General features: G+C 41.5%; 3 protein-coding genes and 1 non-coding gene across 12 annotated transcripts in view; all 4 read right to left on the bottom strand.

Moving 5' to 3' along the window:
* Nucleotides 1-202: 202 nt before the first annotated feature.
* rbx1 (ring-box 1, E3 ubiquitin protein ligase) lies at nt 203-4,590 on the bottom strand. The gene is made up of 5 exons (XM_046073600.1): nt 4,433-4,590; nt 1,936-2,014; nt 1,671-1,741; nt 557-642; nt 203-438 (listed from the first exon to the last, which is right to left on the bottom strand). Exons 1-5 carry the CDS (start codon nt 4,508-4,510, stop codon nt 426-428), a joined length of 327 nt encoding a protein of 108 aa, XP_045929556.1. The 5' UTR covers nt 4,511-4,590; the 3' UTR covers nt 203-425.
* A 150-nt stretch (nt 4,591-4,740) lies between these two features.
* trnaq-cug lies at nt 4,741-4,812 on the bottom strand. The gene has a single exon. It is a non-coding gene; the product is annotated as a tRNA-Gln (tRNA).
* A 447-nt stretch (nt 4,813-5,259) lies between these two features.
* chadla (chondroadherin-like a) lies at nt 5,260-13,431 on the bottom strand. 2 transcript variants are annotated; one of them, XM_046073229.1, is made up of 11 exons: nt 12,984-13,431; nt 12,463-12,621; nt 12,048-12,242; nt 11,711-11,866; nt 11,454-11,599; nt 9,993-10,231; nt 9,580-9,845; nt 7,574-7,910; nt 7,111-7,463; nt 6,063-6,229; nt 5,260-5,653 (listed from the first exon to the last, which is right to left on the bottom strand). In XM_046073229.1, the coding sequence occupies exons 1-11, from the start codon at nt 12,987-12,989 to the stop codon at nt 5,353-5,355; spliced, it is 2,325 nt and encodes a 774-aa protein (XP_045929185.1). In that variant the 5' UTR covers nt 12,990-13,431; the 3' UTR covers nt 5,260-5,352. The 2 variants fall into 2 exon arrangements, with proteins under 2 accessions (XP_045929185.1, XP_045929177.1); XM_046073221.1 differs by lacking the exon at nt 12,984-13,431 and having other exon boundaries at nt 12,463-12,734.
* Nucleotides 13,432-13,541: 110 nt separating this feature from the next.
* Nucleotides 13,542-21,315, bottom strand: part of rangap1a (RAN GTPase activating protein 1a) — a 23,739-nt gene continuing 15,965 nt past the window's right edge. For 5 of the 8 annotated variants that reach the window (XM_046073254.1, XM_046073287.1, XM_046073278.1 and 2 more), the window contains 2 exons: nt 18,902-19,048; nt 13,542-14,320 (listed from right to left, as the gene is read on the bottom strand). In XM_046073254.1, the coding sequence (XP_045929210.1) occupies nt 14,239-14,320; nt 18,902-19,048 (229 nt within the window). In that variant the 3' untranslated portion in view covers nt 13,542-14,238. Of the gene's footprint in view, nt 14,321-18,067; nt 18,126-18,901; nt 19,049-21,315 lie in introns of those variants that run through there. The other 3 variants (XM_046073316.1, XM_046073307.1, XM_046073298.1) reach the window with 2 other exon arrangements.

Here is a 21,315-nt window from a genome sequence, read left to right as displayed (position 1 = left end):
GTAATCTGCCCAGGGCATCCGTCCTTCAGCCAGAGGATTACTTCTCTCTAACACATAGTAGGCCCTGGTTCTCATGGAGCCCTGAATCACTGCGTCAAAGCCAATATAACAGAGCATTTTCCCCTCACAGAGGACAACTTTTCGTCCAAGTGTAACTGTTAACTGGGTCATGAATGTTGAATCTCGGAATTTTCAGCACATCTCATGTTCACAGCAATTTTAATTTAATACAGTATTCCTGCCTCGCTAACTACACAAGTAATAACATTTGTTTTGTGACAACACTGATGTTTATTTATGTACTTACAACATACCAAAAAACAAAGACATGGGCGTAAAATAACTTTGATTACAAGCGGGTGGGAACCAGAAAGCAGTACGGGTGACTCTCGTAGTAACGAAGAAAAGGGTCAACAATAACACAGCTAGTGTCCATATCTGTAAAAACAAAGATAAAGCAAGTTCCGTCAATACAGCTGTTCATTTCAAGAAAATATTCACAAGTGTTACAATAATCCACAGACACACATTTACACTACAATTTCCAAGTACTCACTTCTGAAACTCCCACTCCCTGTTGTCTAGAGGGCACACCTGTCGGGTTTTCAGCCAGCGAGAAATACAGTGGAAATGGAAGGCGTGCTGGGGGCAAGATAATCAAACAGGGCAGAAAGATGCACAAAATACAATTAGGTCAGGGCAACAGTTCAATGTAACTTAACATTCTTTAAAAGAACCAATTTACCAAAAACATAACACAAGCTTACATAATTTGTTGATAATTCACTTTGTTACTTCTACTGTAAAAGGTTTGTTTACATCAGTAATGTTATAATACAGGAGATAAACTGGCCTATATTTAGTGTGATTGCTATGAGCAGTAAAGTCGTTCTCTCTCAAAACGTTTTCTTCTTCCAGGACTTTTGTTGCTCATCTGTTACTCAAAGTCTGCTTATACATGTATCTCTTTACGCAGCTTCATGCATTTAATGAGAGAGAGATTTATATAAATTGGGACATTTACTGACATATTCCTGAAAGGGTACATTTCTCCTGCCACCAAAATGGTGCATAAATCTTTGTAAAACAGTGTTGACTTTTCTTGTTCATAATGTGTGCTCAGACAGAAATTAAACTCAATCTTCACCTTGCATCACTTGCATTCATTTCAGTGCCGGTGTATATTTATATCCCTAACAGCCAATGTGTGAACTATGCCGATGTTAGCTGTAAGCTAGCTTGCAACAGATGCACTAGCCATGTGTGTGTGGGGGGAGTGTTTTAGTTCGTTTATGCTCAGCTGAGCCTCTGACTGAACTCACCAGTTCATGTTATTTACCTCCAGCCCCTCTCCTTTTCCCCTCGTCTCTAGTCTGTACAGCAGATTCATAAAATCCAGGCACACGAGCTTATTTTCAACTCTTGGGGAGGCATCTTCGCATTAATTCAAGCCGCCCCGGGTTTGTCTAATCTTCCCATTGACTCTCACCACTACTAAACTCGCTTTGCGTTCTGTCTGAACACAGCATTTTAACATCGACACTGAAAGTGGGATACACAGCAGACCTTTTGAAAAGTTGAGATTGGGAACTATTTTGCACTATTTTTTTGATGACGTAGACATTTTTGACTTGATCAGTGACATGCTAGAGGCGGTTGTAGACACTCACATTGCAGACACCCCAGGCTACAGTGCACTCCTCAGAGGTAGCCGAAGCTTGGTTGGCCTGGCACTCTATACCTGATGAGGAAGGGAGAAATGTATCAATGCTATTTCACAAAACATGTCTGATGAAAGTCATTTAGAGGCTTACAACATGTAAAAGCTCAATCTGTACCCTTTCACAGATGCTGCCCTTGACCAAGTCATTTATCATTCATAGTCAAAATATGTATCAAAGTAGTGAGTCCAAAACTGTGTGAAAGTGAACTCACAGAGATCCATGATGTGGTTCCGACAGATAGCACAGTTGTCCACCACGATGTCCCAGGCCCACAGCGCCACAGCGTTCCACTGGTGGGAAATCAGAATCAAACATCATCCAACCGGCACATTCACCGCAGGTTGTCTCGTCGACATTGATGTTTAATGACAGTTTTACTTAATCAGAACTTCACAGAACATTTTCATATTTTAGATTCCAAAAACATTTTAACCTTCTCCCTCTCATTTGAGCAGCACAGCATACGATGTGTGATGACCTGATGGACAGCTTTATAGATTAATGCCAATACCAAAATAATATAGATAAGAGATTTTAACTTTTTTTAAAGGTGGTTCTTGTAGATTTAGAAAACCAAAGTTGTAGCTGTTAAAATACCTGACACAAAACTGAATTGTGTTTGTATTAAAGTTTACAGTTTGGAGCGTCATTCTGTCAGTAGACAGAAAAGGCAAAGCTTCACCTCCCTGCTCCTTTCCCATTTCCAAGTCTTAAAAAAAAAAAAAAAAAAACAAAACACTCAAGAATTTGAATCTCTGATATAGACAACAAAATATCCACACAAGTAGTATGGATTTAACAATAAAGCCGGTAAAGGCATTTATTATAATAACCACCCAGCCACAGCATGTTCACCCTGCTGCCTTCTGGGAAGAGAGAAGTTTCAGCTGCTGCACGACCAGACTGCAGAACAGCCTTTCCTCCAAGCTATTAGACTCTATTGGGTTTAGGTCTGGAGACTGGCTAGGCCACGCCAGAACCTTGATATGCTTCTTACAGAGCCACTCCTTGGTTATCCTGGCTGTGTGCTTCGGGTCATTGTCATGTTGGAAGACCCGGCCTCGACCCATCTTCAATGCTCTAACTGAGGGAAGGAGGTTGTTCCCCAAAATCTCGCAATACATGGCCCCGGTCATCCTCTCCTTAATACAGTGCAGTCGCCCTGTCCCATGTGCAGAAAAACACCCCCAAAGCATGATGCCATGGACCATGACATCTTAGTGTATTACCAACAGTAACCTTGGAAACGGTGGTCCCAGCTCTTTTCAGGTCATTGACCGGCTCCTCCCGTGTAGTTCTGGGCTGATTTCTCACCTTTCTTAGGATCATTGAGACCCCACGAGGTGAGATCTTGCATGGAGCCCCGGTCCGAGGGAGATTGACAGTCATGTTTAGCTTCTTCCATTTTCTAATGATTGCTCCAACAGTGGACCTTTTTTCACCAAGCTGCTTGGCAATTTCCCCGTAGCCCTTTCCAGCCTTGCGGAGGTGTACAATTTTGTCTCTAGTGTCTTTGGACAGCTCTTTGGTCTTGGCCATGTTAGTAGTTGGATTTTTACTGATTGTATGGGGTGGACAGGTGTCTTTATGCAGCTAACAACCTCAAACAGGTGCATCTAATTTAGGATAATAAATGGAGTGGAGGTGGACATTTTGAAGGCAGACTAACAGGTCTTTGAGAGTCAGAATTCTAGCTGATAGACAGGTGTTCAAATACTTATTTGCAGCTGTATCATACAAATAAATAGTTAAAAAATTATACATTGTGATTTCTGGATTTTTTTTAGATTATGTCTCTCACAGTGGACATGCACCTACGATGACAATTTCAGACCCCTCCATGATTTCTAAGTGGGAGAACTTGCAAAATAGCAGGGTGTTCAAATACTTATTTTCCTCACTGTATATTGTCTGCTAGATTGTGACAAATAAATGTACCTAACGTTACCTACTGATTGCACTTGTCAAAAGGATTTTGAATCAGATAGTTTTAAATCATGTTGCTTTAAATTTACTATATCGTTCACAGCGAGAAGATGCTAAATGTTTCAAAATTTTACTCAATACTGGTAACTGTTCACATTGTGGTCAGCTGATAAACTGATTATGTTATGTTATGTTGACATTTCATAACCTTAATGTAGAACAGTTGACGTGAACTGACGACGCTTTAATGTGGGGATGTCAAAATTAATCAGTTGGTAGCGGTTAGTTAGACAGAAAGCCCAAAGTTCAATCATATTCTATTTTAGGTTGACCATATAGCCTGTTATTACATTTGGAGTGGATCATAAATGTCTTGTTTTAAGTTCAGGTTTCGTCTCTAACGACGCCGGGAAATGCGGTTTAGCTAAGCTAACTTAGCTAGCAGAGTTAACAGCTTTGTTGTTTAACGTTAACTACTTATGGTTTAATGTTAATATGACGATGGATTTGGTGATTATCCCGTAGCGAGGGTTGATGATCTCCGTCATATCACTATAGGTTTGTGTTTTTGTAATTATAACTAGCTAGTCCCCAAAGAGAAGTGCAAATTCATGCTCTCTTTGGGGGAGGCTAAGTAGCTAATGTGCTATCGCTAGGCTACATTGAGTTAACGCTAGAATGCTAACGGCAGGGAGCGTAGCTTGTTAGCGGACATTTGGGGCTGTTGACAGATTATGCAAATAATTTACACGACGAAAACGAGTTACTTCATGCACCCATACCTTCTTTACTTCAAATCGCTTCTTGCTGGCTCCACTGTTTGTGCCACTTGGCGTATCTACATCCATAGCTGCTGCCATCTTGAAAAGAGAAGTTTGGCGTGACGAGGAAGTTACCCGGAAGAAACACAGCAGTTTCCGTCAGTGTAACTTACTTAACGTTACTACCGTTAACGTGTAAATCCGGTATAGTAGTCGTTTGTGTTATATGCTAATTCTGAAGAGGAGTTTATTATGATATGTTGTTTATAAGAAGTGCAACTTTTGTCGGCAACATAATGTGAGGAGTGAGTCAATAAGAAAAAGAAGTTAGGTTCCACCGAGATTTGAACTCGGATCGCTGGATTCAGAGTCCAGAGTGCTAACCATTACACCATGGAACCACTAATAATATGAGCGTAATATATGAACTATATTTACAAACTTGGTACACTTGCATAAGTGGATAATGCTGATTTTGTAAGCATCGACGTCACATTTTAACATGTAATTTGATATATGCATTTGTCATATATCAACATAGACTGTATTATTTTATTTCAATGTAGCACTCATTTTCACATTAAGCAGCTGAACGAGTCAGTGAGCATATTAATAAATATTAATTAATTTACAATCCAATGCTCATTGTAGTTGTTTTGAGGTGGCCTTGGTTATACTCTATATCTGTCAAACTAATCATATCACTATAACACATGTCCTGCAGGACTGGGAATGGAATAGGATGGGTACTCAATTAGCTTCAATCTTTTATTTTATGTTCTTTCCTCTTTTTATTTTGCTGTTATGCTCAGATAGCAAAGAGTGCATGTAAATTCCACACAGAGTTGTAATCTTAAGCACTTTATTACCACTTCACACTCAGCTGTCAGACTGCAACAACACACCCATTAATATGATGTCTGGACTGACTGTTGTTCTATTCAGTTAGACAGTGCCTTCTTCTTCTTTGTCACTTTATGGGCTTTTGTCCCATTCTTGGTTGGTTTGGGTAGTTTAGTTTTGGGCTTTGCAGGCCTAGCTTTGTCCACAGCGGCCTTCAAGAAGCTGGGCTTGGGTTTCTTCACTGTTGGAGGTCTGGTAGCCACAACAGCCTTCTCATCTGGAGGAGAGCCACTTTCTGGGCAGGAGGTAAAGACATGGACGTCCCTGACCTTCTGACCTTTGATCTCAGGAGGGTGACCACAGGTGGCGATTACCTCCACACTTACATTCTCCATCCACCTGACAGATAGAGACAGAGCAATCCATCAAATAACTATTATGAATAATGTAGCTCTTAATAACAGTTCATCATCTAGGTGAATGCATTACTGTGCTTCTTTGTTTTCTGCAGCAACCATAGACTGTACATAAAAAGGTAGCAACATTGTTTTCCTCTTTCCTGTGACTAAGCTTAACTATTTTTAGGAATTGAATGTGTTCAGCAGCAGTGATGCAAGTAGACTACCAACTGTGCCAAGATGCTGCCATAAGAAGAAAAAGCTCACTTACAGATTATATATAAATTAAGCATATTTACTAATTATACTAAAAATGTATTTGCTAGTTATTCCCACAACAGTAATGTCTGGTCAATGCTCTATTCTAAATAATTTGCTAAACCCTTATTCCAGGGAAACTGTGCACTGACTTGCGTAGCGGCAGCAGAGGGCAGTCACAGAGCAGGGGGTTGTCCTGCAGATCGACCACCTCCAGGCTGGTGAGTGGGCTCAGGTCAGGAAGCTCCTCCAGCTGGTTTCCTCTCACAGTCAGAGTCCTCAGCCCTGGGCCCAGCCCTGCCAGAGCGTCCCTGGACATCTGGATGGTGGTAAAATTTAAAGAGCTGATCAGCAAAGTTCTGTTAGCATGGATAGCCTAAATGTGATGAACAATCTTAATCAAATACTTAATTTCACATATATACACATCTAGGCTAAATATTCAAAGCCTTATGTTGTGTTTTTCCTTGTTGGAATCAAATGCTGCACTGCTACCATGCAGAGAAATGACTGATATTGGTCTCTTTTCACTTACTCCTCACCCCATGTTATTTTTATTTTGTGTTCTATGTAGAGACAAGTTATAGTAGTCAATGGGAGAGTCAGGTGTTAAATCAGACATGATGGTTACATTAAAGCAGCAACCAGTGTTAAAGTCCCATAACAAGGACTTATCCTGGTGAGCCCCTGACTTTTCCTGGAGCGCCACCATGAGGTTCACAATTTTGTTTTTTGGTGACATGTCTTGATAGTTATTGGATGCAGCTGCAATACATTTGGTAGATACCCATGGTGCCCACAGGATGAATTGTAATCACTTTGGTGATCCTTTGATGTTTTTTCCAGAGCCATAAAATGTTTCCATTTGTCCAATACTAATTAACCAATGTTAGCATGATGCTAAGACTGTCACTGTTAGCATTTTCCCATAGTGTTAGCATTTAGTTAAAAGCACCACTCTGCTTGAGTGCAGCTCTGAGTGAGCTTAAAGAGTGTATGATGCACGCGTTTATTAATCTCAGAGACTTGGAATCCCACTTGCTTCCCACCCTTTAATCTTCATCCTCATCCATCCTTATTTTGATTTTCTGGCTCCAACAACTCACAAAATGGCAATAAGTATAAACATGATAGATAAAAAACAAGTACAGTTTATTGAGAAACTGAGAGGTAGTGGGAGGAAGAACACAGGACTCGTACCTTCTCTATGTCCATCTGATCCATGTAAAGTCTCTTCAGACTTTGGGATATGGGCTGGAATGCATTGGGTCCCACCCAGCGAATTGAATTCTGAGACAGACTGAGCTCCTCCAGGTTAGGGGTCTCGGACAAAGCGCTGGTAGGCATCTCTGTCAGCTGATTTGAATCCAGGTGAAGTGTACCCAGGAAAGCTGAGTCAAGAACACCCTTGGCAATAGAAGTTATGGTGTTATTGGTCAAGTAAAGTTCCCTAAGTTTAGGGGTTACTGAGGACAGCAACCCAGTAGGCTCCAGTTTGGAGATGGCATTTTGCTCCAGGTGTAACACAAACAGACCCGGTAAGAGTGCCAGAGCTACAGGAAACACACAAAGAGACAGAAAATATCCTTGATTTAGTTGCCTCTGTTTTTTACATCCTGTATGTGCTGTGTTAATTATTGACTTGACTTGACTAACGACTGACCTGATCCCGGGAACTGTCCCAGCCGGTTGCCCTCCAGGTGAAGGTAGGTGAGCTCAGGGGCTCCAGAAAAGGCACCGGGGTCCAAGGATGTGAGGTCATTGTCAGAAAGATACAAATATAACAGGTTTTTCATTCCTCGAAAGGCACCTCCTTCGATTTCGTGGATTTTGCAGAACTCCAGGTGAAGAGAAACAAGCTGGCTTGTGCCTGGGAAGCTGTTGGCTGGAAGGTAGTGGAAGTGGTTACTGCGGAGGTCAAGCAGCTGCGTCATGGTGGAGAAGCCTCGTGGGACTTTTGTGTGACCCCGACTCTCACAGGTGGCATGCTGAGCTTCAATCTGGGGAGGGTCAAGGGAATATTATAAACGATACGTAACAAGCTGTGAACACAACTTTGAAATGGTACCAAGTTTTAAGTTGATATGGTGAAATTGCCTATTAGGATGCAACATTACTGACTAAGTACAATATTCACTCTCCTTTTAGCTGTTTTTGGTCTCCACCATCTCCTGAGGGAAATAGCTGACTCTTTAAGGTGGAGTAGAAGATTCTGGAGTACTTCAACACCACATCAAATACCATGATATAGATCGAACACTGACACAGCAAGTAATGTAACGTTAAGTAACATTAGCTAGGTTGTGGGTTAGAAAACTTTCACTACAGTTGCTGCTGCGAAGCTAAAATGCAGAGAGGTCCCAGAGCCGGAATTAATTATAATCACACACCCATCCTTTAAATATTCCACTGTTTTCACCAACTAGTAAATTTAAAGTGGGTTTTTAGAGCTTTTTTTTTTTTTTTTTTATGAAAACAGCTGCCTGCTCCAACAGAAAACATTGCAATGAAACAGATGAGATACTATCAATATTAAAGTAACATCATGTAGTATTTTTTTCTTAAAATAACAGTTACTAACATTTTGAGCGTAAACTGACTTTGTAAAAAGAATGGTGTCTCTGTCATGCCACTCCAGGCCGGGGCTGCTTGGTATATGACACTGGCATCACGGGCAGGAAACCTATCTCGAGAACGACGTAATGCTATATGGCACCATGTGACACAACAAGAAAACTGTTCGGCAAACTAGGTATAAGAAGAAAAAAGTATAAAATGTAATTTCTTTGTAAGAAGCTAGCTTTGTATTCTCAGTACGGATATCATGGCAGAGGCTGCGAAGAGACCGAAGAAGATGTCAGAGGAAGCGTGGAAGAGAAAAAGAGAGAATGACTGAGCAAGAGACTGGACAAGAGTAAATATCTGACTGGCTTTTACTCATTGGTGTGAGCTAAAAGAGCTGAAAGGATGCAAGACAGGTGCCGTGCTGGCCTCCTTGCCGTTGGGCTAGTGACTAATAACTTATTAATTGGTTTGCTGTGTCTTTTGTTGTTGCACTTGCTTGATGTTTGCCTATGTCAGCAAAGTTGTCGACTTGCTAGTTTTTGATCATAAGTAATGTAATCATAACAAATGCACGTGTACAGCTGTCCTTATTTACAGCAATGAATTATACTCTGAAACGGTAGGGGCACCAAATATTACATAATGTTGCTTTAAAATATTGATTATAGCTGATTTAAATAAAAGTAGCAATGCCACAAAAATACTCATTACACATGCAGAAAGGTAGAAGTATTATCAGCAGCACTATTATATCGGCTTACAGTAAGCATAGATAATCTAGAATGACCACTTTAAAATTATTATAAAAACAATATTATTTGAAAATGATCATTGATGTATTAACATGTAATCATTGTAAATGTTTAATACTGTTGGGTAGTTAAATCAATTTCAATGCATCATGTTTTATGGGTTGATCATTTGTTTTATGATAAATCTTAGTCTGAAAAGTAACTAGTAACTATAACTGTCACAAAAAAGTACATTTCCCTCTGAAATGTAGTTCTTTATAAAGCCATTTTTTCTAGAAAGCAGCTTATGTTGGAGGAGGACAAAATCTGCCCCTCAAAAGAGAAATGTAGTTTCTCCACAAAAAATACTCACATCACAGTCACAGTTAACTGGACACTTGACTTTCTGCTTGGGCTTGACTGTGGGTGGGGTGCTTCCAGTGCTCTCATCATCCTTCTCAAACTCATCCTTCGGCCCCTTCCCCCTGCTGCGGCAGCGCAGATTTAGAGGAGCCACAGCCTGTAGCGGCTCCTCTGAGAGATGAGGAGGTCCAGCACAGGCTCCCAGCAGCTTCACACCTCCGACATTTGCCCACTCTCTCAGGGGCCGCATGTAGCAGTTACAGTAGACGGGATTGCCTTTAAAATATGAATGATTATCAGTATGTATTAAAGATGACACGTAGTATGTTACGTGTGGTGTTGGGGTGTAATGAAAACCTTTAACTCTCTCAGCACTGCATGTCTAAATTTGAGTAAACGACACATGTCAGAACACAGTTGAACCTGTCAGGTTGAGGCTGCCCAGTTCCTTGGGGCCTGAAAGGGGCTCCAGGTAACAAAGCTGATTGTGGCTGAGGTCCAAGTGGAGGAGGAGGGGGGCGCCGACTAAAGCCTGATCTGACAGGTCCTGAAGAGACATGTGGTCAAGGTAGAGGTGTGTAAGCTTCGCCATGGAGACAGATTCTTCCCCAAGGTAGGTCATCGGGTTGTGGCTCATGTCCAGGCGCGTGACCTCTCGAAGTCTTTACAGAGAAAAGACGTTTAATGACATGTATGACCTAAGTCAACTTTACTGCTGTTGGGTACTTCATTATGTACAATTACTGCTGTTGACTCTCAAAGGAGGACCCTCCAAGAGTTTTCAAGTGTGAACCTTCCTCTGTAATTCTTTACCGTATATATGTGTACTAATAACCAAAATTTAATTGTATGAATATAAAACAAAAATGTTTTTTATAGTAACAAGGTTACCAAAGCAGGAAAAGCAGGCAACTGTCCTGGCGCCTCAGAACTTCAGGGGCCTTAAAGGCTGCAGGTTCACTGTTCTGAATGCCCCATCTTTTGACCTTTTGTATTCACACTGGCAAATTAATGGCAAATGTATTTGTTGATGTTATGTGCATCAGTAAATTACATCACAAACTGAAAATGGTACAGCTTACGTCTGTACAGCTGGTATATTGGCCGTTTGGGGCAAATAACTACAGTAACGGTCCAGTGGTCAAAATCACTTCACTTTCTGTCTGAATTCACCGTTACAGTGCTTTAGTCCGTCTCAGTACTTTCTGACCTCTGTCTGTGGTTTTTAAAGAACGCAGGTTCCTACTGAAGACTTAAGTCTTGAATACATACAACTCAAAATAAACTGCAGTGTTTGTGTTTATGGTAATGAAGGAACATGTCACCCAGTGACGCAGTGTTTCTCATTGATGTGTTTTCAATTTTTTTGGACAACAATGGAGCTGGATGGCACAAATAAATAAGATATATCAGGTTTTGGATACACAGACAGTAATTCTCAGGACTATCCTTTAAAGTGACACCTGCATTATTACTTAATCATGAAGCCCCATCTTGTAGAGGGCGGTGCAATATCAGTAGGTCATTTTTTCCCCCTAGTGGTTTAATCTGGCCTTGGACAATATGAGTAACTAGAGGTGAGATTATGGAATGCCCTCTGGTTTCTCTTCTTTTCTGTTTCATCTGTGTCTCCCTTCATCTATCCCCCTGTAGTTAAGCGTCTTATTGAAAGCAAACCCTATAAGAAGATATACTTTATTATATATATGTATATATGTATATATAAATAAAGGAATGGCATGTCCACCATCTCTTAACTCATAACAAGACCAAGAGTCTTGCATTTGGTCCTATAGTAACACTGCTGAGAGGTCGTAAGAACTTTTTACTATTACAAAATTTTAATAGCTCAAAGCACTATAATAATCCTACAGATTGTCCCACCTGCTCATGGTCTGAGTGGGGAAGAACTGCAACTCATTGTGGTCCAGGCTTACGCGGGTGAGGGTGAACAGTCCAGTAAACGCCTCAGTGGCCAAGTTGTTCAGGGAGTTATGGCTAAGACGAAGCCACTTGATGTTGTTTAGGCCCTGGAGGAGGAGTCAGAGTGTTGTGGGATCATACTGCCATAATCATTCAGTGTGGAGCATGTTTGCAATCTAAATATGCAGATAAAAGTCTACACCCATGTGCCTGAGTACCTGGAAGGCCATGTTGGGGATATAAACCAGCTGATTGTGGGTGAGAGCCAGCATGTTGAGGAAACCAAGCTGTGTGAAGGCTCCAGGCTGGATCTCCTCTATACGGTTATGGTCCAGATACAGCTCCTTCAAGGACGAGAGGCCGTCAAAGGACTCCTGCGACAGTCAGGTCAGAGGAAGAAGGTAGAGAGAGGAAGGGAAAGAGAAAATGAGTTAACCTCACATCTTAAAAATGATTCAGGAGCCAAGAAAAACTGTTTTCTTTAAGAGTTCTCAGCTGTGTTACCAAATGCCAACTCAGTCTTTTCAGTGTTTCAGTTGTGCCCTTTCTTCTTACCTGGTAAAGGATGTCAATCTTGTTGTAGGCCAGGTTCAGGGAGACCACGCGGCCCAGGCTCCGGAAAGCACCCTCCTTCACCTTCATAATGTTGCAGCGCTGCAGGTTGAGGTGAGTGAGGTAAGGCGTGAGGATGAACACCCCCGTGGACAGCACCTGCAGGTTGTTATTCCTCAGGTCCAGTTTCACTGTAATCTGTGAGAGATGAGACAGAAAGGAGGATGTATCTGAGGCAGAGGTGACACAGAATTAAAGGAGTGTACATTTACCTAATTTCTTTTGGTTGGACAAAGCTTCAAATTTAAGAAACATCTGAAATGCACCCAATAGTCCACAGCTGCCATTCAGTGATCCTTCCTCAAACAGCTGTGTGAAGTGAAAGGGAGGCACTACACTTCACATTTGAATTCCTCACCTCATCTACAGTCGGGGGAACCTCCGTTAACTTCTTGCCAACGCAGGCAACCGTGAGCTTGGAGCTGTCACAGCTGCACACTCGGGGACATTTGCCAGCTTCAACGGGTAAACTCAGTGCTAAAATCAGCAGGAAGACCGTCGCAGAGTAGAAACGCATCTGTGCCAGTAAAACATGGTAGAAATTGATTAGAAAGTCAAAGATGCTGTCAAAACGCTTCACCATACAGTGGATGTTTAAGCAAGCACAGGATTCACCAAAGGTGGGTACTTATAGAACTTAGCAGACCTTTAAAGAAAATGTATAATGAATATATACTACTTGTAATTATTAACTTCTTGAATTTGGCTTTTTCCATTGCAAAACATTGGTTATATCTGAACATCATATCTGTTTTCTCAATTTTGTTTTAAAATGTTGGGGATTTACTTCTTGATATCCCAAATCCGCACTACAAACACCACAAGTGTTTCCTCTAACCTAAAACCAAACCAGCGAAGAAGAAAGAAAAACTGGCTTACCTTCATGCAGAATGTCACAGTCACAGCTTGGTAATAAGTATTAAAGGCAGATCATATGTGAATCTGCCAGTTCAGCCTTTAGTTATCTACTGGTGTCTTTTATTTCACTCCGAGTGTGTCCAGCACTTACAGTCTGCGGCCCAACTGGCTAACAAACAAGGCTTTGGTAAATTCTTTTGTGACGACCCCTGATCCCTGAGCCCGCTCACTGCAAATTAACACCTTGGCTTTACATTTTCTGAGAGGCTGAAACACAAAGAGCAAGCAGCTGTGTGTGCTGGCCAAACTGATTGCATTCGTTGATATATGCAAAATAGAAGAAGTGATAATTTATATTACTATCCTTGGTTTAGTCAGTTTCTTCCATAATCCATAATGATTTTGGGTGGGAACAGTGGGAAAGCAGTATTTTTGCAGCAATAAAGACTCACATGAGCTGTTGTCTTGATCAGTTTTCATGTACTTTTATGTTCCTGTGACATTACCTCTTTAAAGTGATCTTTATTTTTTTAATGAAAATTCTACACAGTTAATTTGCAAAGGCTGTGAAAGACATCAAACACTCAATTCAGCTTTATTTTTGTAACAAATCCAAAAACTCTGCCCCTTGCACCTCATTAAAGGCAGATTTACTTATTTCATCCCTTTTGATTGTTCTCTATTGTACTTTACAATTGGATAATATTTTTTCAATCAGTACATATTTGAATAACATCATTGTTTAACCATATTATTGAATTTAATAAACATTTAATATAAAAACAACAGAATATTAAAAAGTTAGATATCAAATAGAAAATGTACAATAGCTGATGCTTCAAGTCCAGATCAATTCTGGTCAGAGCTTTTCTAGTTTTCACCAACGTGTGATCCGTGCTGAGTCAGTCAGGTGTCCATAAAAGGGAGGAAACACACAGATATTGGGTCATGTGGGGAATAAGGCCTTTTCTTCTTCACCAGAATACAAAGAACGTGAAGACCAAGATGTCAGTGCTGTCCTGTGGTTGTATGAGTGTACATGAAGTACTTCAGCTAGTCCACACCATAAAAGCATAGTCTACTTCAAAACATAAAGCATTCGAGTCCAGATAGAGGGGTATTGCTAAACTTGTGAAGGACAGCAGCGACACCACAATGAGTGGAGTATTCTCAAGTGCTGCTCTGCTTCATTTCAAATTTGGGCTCATGTGTGCTGGTTTCCAAAAGGTCCATCAGTGATCAGTCAAAGTTCAGTCTGTGTGTGTATCAGCAGTCCTCAACTCTCAGACCTGACTCCCTGCAGTGTGGACTGAAGGTTGTTTCTGGCATTGCCACATGACTCCAGGGCCTTGTTGTTTCTGTGAAGGATAAAACACACACACACACACACACAGTTAGAGAGTCAAGTCTACACATCTTTTATCAATCAACATCAATTAAAATAGTATTTATCTTAAGGGTAAATGGAGATAGTTTCTACTGTTATTGATATATTGTTGGTTTTGGTGTTTCATGGGAATAAGTTGATCCATTTATAAAACTATTGTACTAATGTACTGTTTTACTTTTGATTGAATACCACTAAAAACTAGCCCTGTGTGAGCTGTGGAATCCTTCAGGTTTCTGGGATCCACTATATCCCAGGACCTAAAGCGGGAGCCCAATGCGGACACAATCAAGAAGGCCCAGCAGAAGATGTACTTCCTGCGCCAGCTCAGGAAGCTCAACCTGCCTCCGGATATGCTGATCCACTTCTACACAGCCATCATCCAGTCTGTCCTCTGCTCATCCATCACTGTCTGGTTTGGATCTGCCACCAAAAAGGACAGGAGGAGACTACAACGGACAGTCAGGACTGTCTAGAAGAAATCATTGGTGCCAACCTGCCCTCAGGACTTACACATTTCCAAAGTCAGGAAACATCACTGTAGATCCATCTCACCCTGGTCACAACCTGTTCTAACTTCTCCCCTCTGGTAGGCCACCAAAACCAACAGACTTAAAAACAGTTTCTTCCCACAAACCATCACTCTGATGAACAGCTGACTCTGACTCACTTTCTACTCATGTCAGGAACCATTCCTGTGCAATAACCCAGTAACTCTGCCACCCGTTTACAGGCTACCACTTACTATTTATTCATCAGTCTCTATTTCAGAGCTGTTCATATTGTATACACTGTGTACCAAATCCACCAACCTCATGTACATAACACCTGCACATAATACTTATTTATTCCAGCATTCACTGCACTCAGCACACTGTGTACATGTATGCTTGAAAGTGCCCCTGTATACCACATTCACCTCCGACACACTGTTATACATATTAACAGTAATAATAATTTTCTCCTGCATCCTTTGTACAGTGCTCATTGTACTATTGTCTCAATCTGTCCGTTTTTGATATAGATAGATAGATAGATAGATATACACACACATACACACACACATTTTTTTTCTCTATACTGTAGCCTGTGTTTGATTTTATTATCATCTTATTGTATTATTGCATAAGTAAGCACATCATGAGCAATGTACAATCCAGAGTCAAATTCCTCGTATGTGTACACATACCTGGCAATAAAGCTGATTCTGATTCAGATTCTAGGGGTGGGAATCCCCAACGGGCTCCACGATACCATATTATCACAATACGATATTATTGCGATTTTAAACATAATGTGATATATTGCAATTTACTACCTTTTTTCCCCATTTTATTATCATAGTATCAAAAAGTAAAATTCTCATGTAAAATTTATATAATAAAAGATCTCCATGTATCGATACAATATTACCACGGAAAATATTGCGATTGCGATCCCCCCCATTTAAAAACTAGTGTCCAGCTGTTTAAAAAATTGCCAGTAGGAACAAACTGCCCTGGCAGTGAGAGCCACGGACAGGTTAGTGAAATAACTGAGAGATGGACTAATATATTGTTGTTTTAATTCTTGCAATAACCTTTCTCTGCATTAGTTTTCATTGTTAGTGGCGCAGTCCACCATTCCTGCGCTGGACTCAAACTGCCTCACTCTGTCTACTGTTTACTCTCCTAACACTGTATCAGAGCTGTATTAACTTGTCACTGCAAACCAAATGTTTCCCCCTGCTGCTGCACATTAAAAGCATTCAACTTCTGAAATGTTAGTGTGGCTTTTATTGTTAATCACTCACGCAGGAAAAACAATGCACTTGTCACCAAGGTCAGCAATGACTGCAAAAATGCATCTATAAAACAAGACAACAGAGTAGTCGCGGTGAGCTGTTAAAAGGAGACAGGGGCGGACTGGCCATTGTGGCGTTCGGGAGCAATCCCGAACCGGCCAGGGGTCAAGAGTTTATATGTTTCAGTTTCTGTTTTACTTTATGATCCGCGACCGCACTGGCCTTCCAGTCTGCTGCAGCGAACGCTGTATGTGTGTTTGACTGGGCCAAACCAATACTTTCAATATGGAGGTGGTGTTCGAGCGGCCCCTCCCAACTTGGACCGACCTTCGGTTTTGCTGAAATCTGATTGGGTAAACAGGGCCGATCAAAGAAGTTTATTTTCCATTTGAAGCCAGTTTAATCTCCAAACGTTTTGTCGGGGCTGAAGTCAGCACAGGGTTGGTTGATAGGCTCAATACAGTAAATGTGGAGAAGACCGCGAAAGAGGGAAACGGAACGTATGATGCCGAAAAAAAAACAGAGTTAAGAAGAAAAAATGTTTGCATAAAAGGCAGGTAATGTGCTAAATTAATCGAGGAATCTCTGTATGTCTTTATATATATTAGCTGTAGAGGTGATGCAAAGGGACAGGGTGATGATGACCCCAGTCATGTTGATGAGGAGGGATAGAAGGGACAGGAGGAGCAGCAGGACGAGGAGGAGGACGACAGGGAAGAGAAGCAGCAGAAGGAGAAGGTAAATGGAACCAGACAAAACAGTGAAAGGTTTTTTTTTTAGAATGACAGAATGGATTATTGTAAGTCATATTTATGATTGAGTTTCTTCTTGTGCATATGTAACTGTACAATCAGTAAAAGCAGATGGTCAGCACAGAGGAAGCTGAGCCAGGGAGAGGCCTACTCAGAGACAAAGAGGAGGGATTTGATTTTTATGCACACACATACACACTGCTGTATTTTACGGGAATGTATTGTAGTTTTTGAGTATATTTAAGTATTTTAGCCCTCTGACTCAGGCTTGCCTGACCTGGTCTTGTTCAGTGCAGAGCCTTGCTTATACAAACTGAAGAGGCAGGTGTCATCCTAAAGTTTCTTGAAGGTCTTCAGCATAATCTGATTTTCTGTATGCAACAAAAACACTAATACATATTAAAATTAGGGCTGAACGATTAATTGCATTTGCGATATTATCGCGATGTGATAAAATGAGATTTTCTAATTGCAAAGGCTGCGTTTACACTCTGGTCACATGACACCCAAGAGTAAAGCAGTCTGAAGACAAAACATCAACTTCGCACCTTATTAGTGATGGCAAGTTCGACTCTTGACAGACTCGTTCATTCAAATCTAGTTCATTAAAATGAACTAATCTTTTTTTGAGTCATTTCGTTCATTTGAAGTAGGCGGGTTATTGCGGCGCTGCAGCCCTCTAGTGGGCGATTAAAAAACAGCGCCGTTCTCAAACAAGGAAGGCTGCCTGACTTGCTTTATTTAACAAAGTATAATGCACAAATTCACCTCTTGATTACTGTATATCATTATATAACCCCCCCCCCAGGTCCATAACCAAATTCAAACCATGTAAAAACCACATAAATATGTTGTCAATATGTAATCACCACTACACCGCCTAAATCCTTCCATTTTCACAATCTTTCCTGAGTATACAACCAGACCAGCCATATAAAAGCTTATGTATATAATTACTATCATTATCTCTGAAGTACTCATTCGTCCAGTAGCCTAACGTCCCTATCCATGAGTAAAATATTAATATCAGATTTGCAGTAAATATACTGAAGTAATAAGCTTGATACACTATATGAATAAACACACTCTTATTAAAATTCAACCAATTTAATAATAATCTGGCTCAAGCCACCAAGTTCTTAAAGAACTCCAGCACAGAGAGAGAAACAAAGAAATAAACACATATAAACGCGGCAGTTTGGCAGGTCTGGACGCAGAATGGGCCACATCAGGTCCGGATTCTGCAGACAGAGAAACACACATGAGCACATCGCTCTCAAACACTGCAGGTTGTTCACCAGTCACAAGCTGTGACACAACAGCACGGCTCTGTTGGTAAATAAAAAAGGAAAAAGTTGTGTTTTAATGTTTTAATGACCCGGTCTGTTTGTTTTGGAGAGGAGACGACCTCTGAGGTAATTCGGTTCCCGGTAGAACCCTGTCAGGGCTCTGAAGTGGAGCAGACCCAGAACAACTCTCATCAGCTGTTGGCTGTAATGTTAAACACCAGCAGGACTAAAGTTACGGTGCAGCTGTGTTAAAACTATAACTTAGTACAACATCACTGCGCTGTAATAACATTATGCTTTATAAAATGTCACAAAATAGATATTAGATATAATGTCAGTCCAGTGACTGTTACCTGACAGCCGACCTGCCTCTCACTCTCCGGCGCTGGCAGTCACTCAGCCTGCAGAATGAACAAAAGACTGAGGAGGACCCATGTGAGCGGTGAACGAGTCGTTCATTCCTGCTTCACAGTAGGAGCTGTCACGTGACAAATGAACGACTCAAACAGACCCACAGTTGAGAGTCGTGAACTAATCAATTCTGTTTCCTGTGCTGACGGAGCCCATGCTGCTGCCGTGTGATGAGTGAACATAAGAGTCCAAGATCCTTCACGCATGCGTGAAAATGAACGAATCACTCACTGAGACAACCCGTTCCTCCCGAGTCATACACACGATTAGGTCTTATGAACGAAACGTTCTTTGAACGACACAACACTACACCTTACCTGTACCTTGACTTGTTGTTGTACAATGGCCTTACACTTGACAGAAGCCGACAAGACAGAAACTTTAGTGTCACACAGGGAATGACAGGAGCGCCGCCACCCGCGGGTAACTTGGTGGTGGGTGAAATCGTCGGGCCATCCGCCGCTCTGACGGACAGGAGAAATGCACAACAGAAAGACACATGTTGTAAGGTAAGCGCATTGTGGCGATCGGCGCCAGCGTCACACACAGCCACCAGTCAGCTCAGGAAATATCTTTTAAGTTTAAAACTAAACGCACAAGTCCGAAAGAGGCCCAGTCTGTCCCAAGGTTACAGCCAGTGCGCTGCTCACCAGCATCGGAGGCTGTGGGTTGCGGGGGGTGGGGAACTCCGTGCTTATTAAGCTCTTCTATTAAATAAGAGGTGTCACTTGGTTTTATTTTCGTTGGCCAACTTTTTAACTGAACCTCAAACTGAGCATTTTTTGTTTGCTTACTAGAATACAGAAAGATGGACACCTAGGAGATTAGAACTGAGATAAGGACTCATTAATTGGTGGTTGAACTGTGGGTTTTGTTCACCACACTGGTAGTTCTTGTGATCTGTAGGTAGGCCTACCTGATGATATTAGGCCTATATCATAAATTTATTGCATGACTTGACGCTCAATTTAAAATTTGATATTTCTTCTCCACCATAGCTCATAATAATTCATGTAATTCATGCATCACCTAATTTCATCATAACACAGGCCTGACCTACAAGAACGGTGTGTGTTTAATCTAGCTAATATTGCGTTGGTCATACTATACACTGATTTACTGCTTGTCCATTCTGAATAATACAGAAGCTAAAGAGCTTAAAAATTAATCGCATATTAAAATCGCAATTGGTAAAAAAACAAAACGCAATTAGATTACATTACTTCCTGCTTTCTTACAGTGCAGACGCTTTGCTGCTTGCTCTTGCCTCTGCTTGCATTCTTTTGCTTAAACTCTTTTTCTTCCCCATCTACAAATCAGCAACTCTTGGATACTTTTAAATCACTGGGACTGTCAGATAAAGTAGGCTCTTGTCATACTTTAAAAACTTTTATGATAGTGCTACGTGAGTGCGGCCTATCAATAGCACTAGCCTGTACTGCAGTGACTGGAGCTATAGCTAATGCTAATTAGCAACAAGATGCCCCCCCTTCTCCACAGACGACTTCTACAAACTTCTACAGAAAATTACTGTGCTGGAAACCAAGATCCACAGTTTAGAAGTGAATGTGGAAGTGAATGGACTATGTGGCAATGACACCACTTTACCGTGGAACCAGAACAGTGGACAAGAGCATGCTAACACACAGCTAATTAGCGCCAACAAGACTACCAAGGAGCAGGAGGCCTGTGTACTGGGTAATAAATCTAAAAGTGGGAGTCCTCCCTGGAACTCTCTTTGTGCAAAGCCTAAGAGTAAATAATTTCCTTGGGAAATGAGAGGATGAGTAACAGGCAGAACCCAGCGCCCTGAGATTTGTGATGCGACTGGCTGGTCTGCATTATCATCCAGGTAGAGCACCTCTTCAACCCCTGTTCTTGGTAGGACACAGCCGTGCAGCGTTAGCAACAAACCTCCCCAACAACCAAGTGTGCAACAGCAGAACAGATTTTCACCACTATTGCAGGACCCTGGATCTCCGTCTGATGACCTGGATAACATCCCATCCTCACACAGAAGGATAAGGACAGAGTAAATCAGAAAGTAGAAGGCTGCAGGGAAAGCTAACGACTGGGCCTCAAACTCTGATTGTGGGTGACTCTGCTGTAAACGATGTAAGAAGCATGTGCAGTAAGAACACCAAAATACTCTGCTTTCCGAAGGATACGGTGTCTGACTTGGCAGAAAGAATCCTGCATATCGTGGCTGAACATCCTACTGTGAAAAACATACTGCACATCGGGACCAATGATGTTGTGAAGCGTCTGAAGGGTTGAAATAAGACTTTAATAATCTGTTGAACACAGTCAGCTATTTGAATGCTGATGTGTTTATCAGTGGCCCTATACTGCCAATCCGAAGAGGAGCTGAGAGATTCAGCAGATTGATGGCATTGAACACGTGGCTCTCAAATGCACTGAATGGACATGTACTGTCCATTCAGTGCATTTCATCGAAAACTTCTTTTTAAGGTAGATGGACTTCGCCTTAAAATTGTTCAGCTCCAACCTGTTTTACTTTCTGCACCACTCATCTGTTCCCTCTGCCAAGGACAAGAGGAATCTAAACAAGAAGACGACATAACACAACACGCCAGAAACCTTAAAGGAGAGCCACCTCACCCCCACTGGAAGAGAGCTCTGATCATGGGAGACATCTGAGCCAAGAGGAAGAGCCTCCACCTCCCTCACTGAAAACCAACAGTGAGGATTCACCATCTCTACCCCCCCC

This window comes from Micropterus dolomieu, linkage group LG02, assembly GCF_021292245.1.
Source record: "Micropterus dolomieu isolate WLL.071019.BEF.003 ecotype Adirondacks linkage group LG02, ASM2129224v1, whole genome shotgun sequence".
Classification (NCBI taxonomy): Eukaryota; Metazoa; Chordata; class Actinopteri; order Centrarchiformes; family Centrarchidae; genus Micropterus; species Micropterus dolomieu.
This window is presented reverse-complemented; position numbering and strand designations above follow the sequence as displayed.